The following is a 5,463-nucleotide window of genomic DNA, read 5'->3' as shown; positions in this document are numbered from 1 at the left end:
AATTCAATTAAGAAATATCATTATCATCGATTCAATTTAAGGTATTTAAAACTCCCTATCCAGAGGATTAATGCATATATATAGACTATTTTCTAACTATATGATATCCATGACTAAATATCAAAGGACATGATCTGCACATAATGCATAAAAATCTCAATTACCAAAAAGCAACCATATTTTTTTGAAGTGAACGGAGTAATAAAGGCACGCAAGTGACTCCAAAGAAACATTTGTGGACTATCCAGCTTGACATTTTTCATGTAAATTAGGTACTTGAATTCATCATCATCCATGAGGCTATAATCTAATAATTGAATACTATTGCTTCAGGTACAAACCAAGTGGTCTAAATTGTGGAAAAGAGAAACAAATCTTTGCTGAGGCATGAGAATTCTGATGTTTATCGTGGACTTCTCTACTTGATTAAATTTGTGTCGGAATGATAGTTGCAATATTTATGTATAAATATACATTGAAGAATAGCAAAGACAAATTAATAAAAAATAGAAAGCTTCTCCACTTCTCTCGCACTCGAAAAACAAAGCCTTTTATTAGAAAACACAACAACAACAAAGTAATAACTAGAAGAAACAAAGGCTTAAAACAAAGCATTTTATTAGAAATAAAACAAAGTAACAACAAAGCTTCTCCACTTTTCTTAGTAACAGCAACAAATACAAGAACTAGTATTGTAGATCCTTTTACTACAAAAACCTGTGCTTACCCGGTCAAAACATAAACCTTGACGCTCAGATTGTTGAGTGGATTAGGGAAATCCATAACCTAAAATTTAACATTGCATATAAAGTAATTGGAAGAAAAGTAAGACCAGCAACAATTTTTGGCAATATCCCTAAGTTTTCTTCCTTATGGACCAAAAAGAAGTTACACTAAATGTTAAAACCATGCAAACGATTGAAACAAAGAGTGTAAAGAACTTCATTATGGAAGTTGTAGAGCTAAACATTGCCACTGCATCAGATGTAATAAAAATTGTGAACCACCCATTGCTCAAGAAAATTGGAGCGCTTGTTTCTTCCTTATTCCCACCTGGTATAGTAAAAGCTACAGCAAACACAACAGTGGCAATTAAGGTTGCCACAACCATGCAAGAAGTTGCCGTGTCCTTCATCCACTTCTCACCAGCTTCCCATAACTTCTTATGCTGCTTCGTAAACAACTCCTTAGGTGTTTTGTCATCAATGTTTTTCATCTGAACATTGAAAGGCAATAGAATCTGCTCCACTTCCTGTAAGGCTTACTCAAATTAATGTGTATTGCATAATCATCCAAAATTTAATTGTTACATGGGGAATTAATTTTTTTTACGTAGAATAGTGACATGGATATATATAATATCCACAAATATATTCAAGATAAACAAGAGATGAGACAATTCACCTTCATTTTATAAAGTGTTCCTCTTCTCTTTAAGGGGAAAAAGGAAAGGGAATTTGGTAGTCTTGCTAATTTTTTTGGTAGTCTTGCTAATTTCTCACCTTAAACCATAATAGCTCTCTCTGCTTTTGAAGAGCTGCTCCAGATACACTATCGAGTCTGTTTGAAGGTGCTAATTTTGCAGCCAAGTGCAAAATGTTGTTTCCGGATTTATCTCTAAAGATCATCAATAAATCTTTAATAGCTCTTGTGTGGTCAATGAGACAAAAGACTTTCTCTTGTAAGCGAGTGACAGCAAGATGAAATATGGAGTTATTATTTTGGACGTCTATAAGATCAGGATATGAGATGATAAGCAGAGTCAAAAACTCCACATTCCCATTTTTGCAGCATCGTTAATTATAGGAATCTGGCAAAAAATTGTTTGTAATTTTCGAGCCCTCAAAAGTCAAAATCTGGTCCCAGAGCTTCTCTACCAACTGACCGGCTTGTCTCCACTTTTCAATTGAACCATATATCCTTTTGAAATCTACAAATTTTTACTAAATTATTTCTAAAGTTCATGTTAACTACAGAGCTGAAAATTCAAAATAAATAAATAAATAAATAAATAATTATGGAAATAATCTAAGAAAAAATCTATATGTCAATCATCCACACATAAAGCCTAGACTTTAAACTAATAGCTAGGAGTTACTTTGAAAAATAGAATAATCTATATTCTGATAATTTTGTGATTAAGACAATAAACCAAAACAGAAACACTAAGAAGGGCATAAATGTGAAAAGTAAAGCTTGAAAGTTTCAATTTAAACCCGTGCATAAAAAAAGTTCAATTAATGTTTCGAAGTGGATAGAGTAGCATACGTGCATGTGAATCCAAATTGCAATGAGTTTAAAGGTGTAGATACTGTTAGGTTCGTGACTCTCAATTGGGTAAGAAGTCATGGAAGATGCGTATTTCACTTGGAAAGAATCAATTTGTATCCAAGGAATCAGATTTGGAAAAGGAAACAAGAATCCCATCTCAATTTACGTGCCTTGGCCTAATTTTACTAGATTTTCTACTTTTTAGGGACTTTTTTAGGTGTAAACTCGTGGCATATATATATATATGAGTCTCCTCTTTCAGTATTTTTGAAGTCAATTGTTGTAATTCTATCCTTTCATTCATGGAATAAAATAACATCCTTCATCTACCAGTTTATTTCTTTACTTTAATCTTGTTCATGGTATTTTTGTGATCTTGTATTTATACTTCAAATTGGTGTCCAATAAATCTCAATTCTTGCATTTTGTTTCGACCTGGTCCCAACAAGTGGTAATAGAATGGGGTTATTGGTGGATTTCTAGCCTTAAACTGATCGGAAATTGGTCTGAAAATTACCAGAAAATCAGAAAACGAATCTATCCAGTTTTTCGATTTTCTACCGGATCTATTTTTTGTTTTTTCTGGTCAAACCAAAAAGAGTTTGGAGAAACGAACACCACAAGTAGACTCAGCAGACAGAGATGGTCCAAAAAGGGGTCACAGATCGCCGACGCGTTTCAGGCCAGTCGCCGACGATGGGAACTCCGACGAGCAGGTGGTGGCGCATACGGTGGTTTTCGACGACGGTGTCTTCAGACAATTTTCTCTAGACGACGAGACAGACCTTATGGTGGTGTCCAATTTCAGTTTTAGGCAAAATTGTGGTTCTGGACTATTTTGCCTCCTTGCACGTTCGGAAGTTTTCAGTTTTGGGTGTTGCAGGTTCCTTGTGATTTGGTTGAGATATTTCAAGGATGAATTCGTTGAAGTATGAAATTTCGCTATTGGATTGCAATACAAGATTTTCGCTGTGGCAAGTAAAGGTGAGAGCTGTGTTGACGCAGATGGATCTTGATGATGCTTTGCTGGGTTTTGATAGGATGCCAGCAAACTTATCTATGGAGGAGAAACAACCGAAGGATCAGAAGGCTTTAGCACAAATCTAACTTCATTTATCTAACAATTTGCTGCAAGATGTTTTGAAGGAGAAGACAGCGGCTGCTTTGTGGCTCAAGTTGGAGCAGTTGTGCATGACAAAGAGTTTGACGAGCAAATTGGCTCTAAAGCAGAGGTTGTATTCTCATCGCATGGCAGAAGGAGGGTTACTGCAGGACCACATTGCTGTGTTCAAGGAGATCGTTGCAGATTTGGAGACATTGGAAGTAAAATATGATGAAGAGGATCTAGCCTTGGTCCTGTTGTGTTTGCTACCCAATTCTTTTTCATCGTTTTGTGATACTATTCTGCATAGTCATGACACGTTATCTATTGAAGAGGTATACGACACCCTGCTCTCAAAGGATAAGATGGAGCTGTTGGTTGGAGATCCTACATCTAGGAGTGGGGATGCTCTTGTTACTATGGTGATCGACGGAGGGGTAGATCGAAGGCGAGGTACAACAATGTGTATTGTTATTACTGCAAGAGGAAAGGACACATCAAGAAAGATTGTGACAAGTTGTAGGGTAAAGGTGATTTACATGCAAATCATGCAGGGCAATCAGGTAATTCGAACGAGACTAATATTGCTGAAAATTTTTGTGATGATGGAGATGTGATGTTGGCTGTATCTGACGGAGAATCCAAACCTGAGGAGTGGATTCTGGATTCTGCTTGTTCGTATCATATGTGTCCCAATAGGACTTTGTTTCAAACATATGAGACGGTGAAGTAAGGTGGAGTTGTCATGGGAAACAACCAATCTTGCCGGGTTGCAGGAATCGGTCGGGTCAGATTGAGGCTACAGGATGGAACAGAGAGGACACTTGATCAGGTGTGCCATGTTCCAGACTTGACAAAGAATCTCATATCACTGAGTATCTTGGATGAAAAAGGGTACAAATTTTCTGGTGGAGGTGGAGTCTTGAAGGTTTGAAGGGGTGTCCTGGTTGTACTGGAGGGACGGAGGAAATCCCAATTATACATCTTGCAGGGGAGCACAGAACCAGTTCAAAGACATTTGGACAAGTTCAGTACTGTGGAGGACATTCAATTTGGTACAGTACCTCTCAGGTTTGGCTCTGGATCAGTTAAGAACTTTGCTCAAGGGAGTGTTGGCGATTCCGTTTTGCCACTAATTTTAGCGGGTACACTATATTCTTGTAATGCCAATGGACTCTTGGAGCGTATGTACAGTTTTGGAGATGTCCGTATGCTTTAGAAATCATTGAAGGCGACAATATTGGGAAGGGACCTTTTGATTGTGCATTTGGTGTGGTTTCTGCTACAGTGTGTCCTTCGACCCTATCCAGTGATTGTTAATTCGAGGAGGAATTTTCGGAACCCGGGTTTGGGTTTGGGTGTCGCGTGTGGACGCCGGGCGGAGGAATATATTTTCGTGGAGAGTTTGGTTACTGTGTTGAGCAGCTTGGTTATTCTGATATAGTTGGACTTATTTCTCAAGGTGGAGAAATTTTGGAGTTTTGTTCGTTGCACCGGAATTTCGAGTCAAGGTGGAGATTGTTAGGTTTGTGACTCTCAATTGGGTAAGAAGTCATGGAAGATGCGTATTTCACTTGGAAAGAATCAATTTGTATCCAAGGAATCAAATTTGGAAAAGTATATATATATATATATATATATATATATATATATATATTCCTCTTTCAGTATTGTTGAAGCCAATTGTTGTAATTCTCTCATTTCATTGATGGAATAAAATAACATCGTTCCTCTGCCAGTTTATTTCTTTACTTTAATCTTGTTCATGGTATTTTCGCGATCTTGTATTTATCCTTCAAATTGGTGTCCATTAAATCTCAATTCTTGCGTTTTGTTTCCACCCGGTCCCATCAGATACATTTATGTCTACTATCAACTAGAAATTTTCAGGTAAATTAAGCTAAGTTTTTAATTTGTTGTCAGTTGAAAGTTAATAATGAAATAGAATAAACTTACATGGAACATAAGGGACGAATCTAGCGAGACTTTCACATATCCATTCTTGACTTGTACCATAGTATGAAAAAGGTTTTTGAGCTAAAGCATGCAGAGCCCTTCCTTTGTCCACATTTGGAGAAGTAACTATAGTT

General features: G+C 36.9%; 1 protein-coding gene across 1 annotated transcript; it reads right to left on the bottom strand.

Moving 5' to 3' along the window:
- Positions 1–496: 496 nt before the first annotated feature.
- Positions 497–1,915, bottom strand: LOC111408310. The gene is made up of 5 exons (XM_023038082.1): positions 1,882–1,915; positions 1,503–1,729; positions 917–1,252; positions 728–786; positions 497–584 (listed from the first exon to the last, which is right to left on the bottom strand). Exons 1-5 carry the CDS (start codon positions 1,913–1,915, stop codon positions 497–499), a joined length of 744 nt encoding a protein of 247 aa, XP_022893850.1.
- Between the last annotated feature and the right edge of the window lie 3,548 nt (positions 1,916–5,463).

This window comes from Olea europaea, chromosome 13, assembly GCF_002742605.1.
Source record: "Olea europaea var. sylvestris chromosome 13, O_europaea_v1, whole genome shotgun sequence".
In the NCBI taxonomy this organism is placed as follows: Eukaryota; Viridiplantae; Streptophyta; class Magnoliopsida; order Lamiales; family Oleaceae; genus Olea; species Olea europaea.
This window is presented reverse-complemented; position numbering and strand designations above follow the sequence as displayed.

Excerpts from the sequence above, each read along its gene's own strand:
- LOC111408310 (XM_023038082.1), bottom strand. The coding sequence starts at position 1,915 with ATGGTTCAATTGAAAAGTGGAGACAAGCCGGTCA. Across the intron at positions 1,253-1,502 it reads GAGAGCTATTATGGTTTAAG|GAAGTGGAGCAGATTCTATT; the intron begins GTGAGAAATTAG and ends TAAGCCTTACAG. Across the intron at positions 787-916 it reads TTACACTCTTTGTTTCAATC|GTTATGGATTTCCCTAATCC; the intron begins GTTTGCATGGTT and ends GTTAAATTTTAG.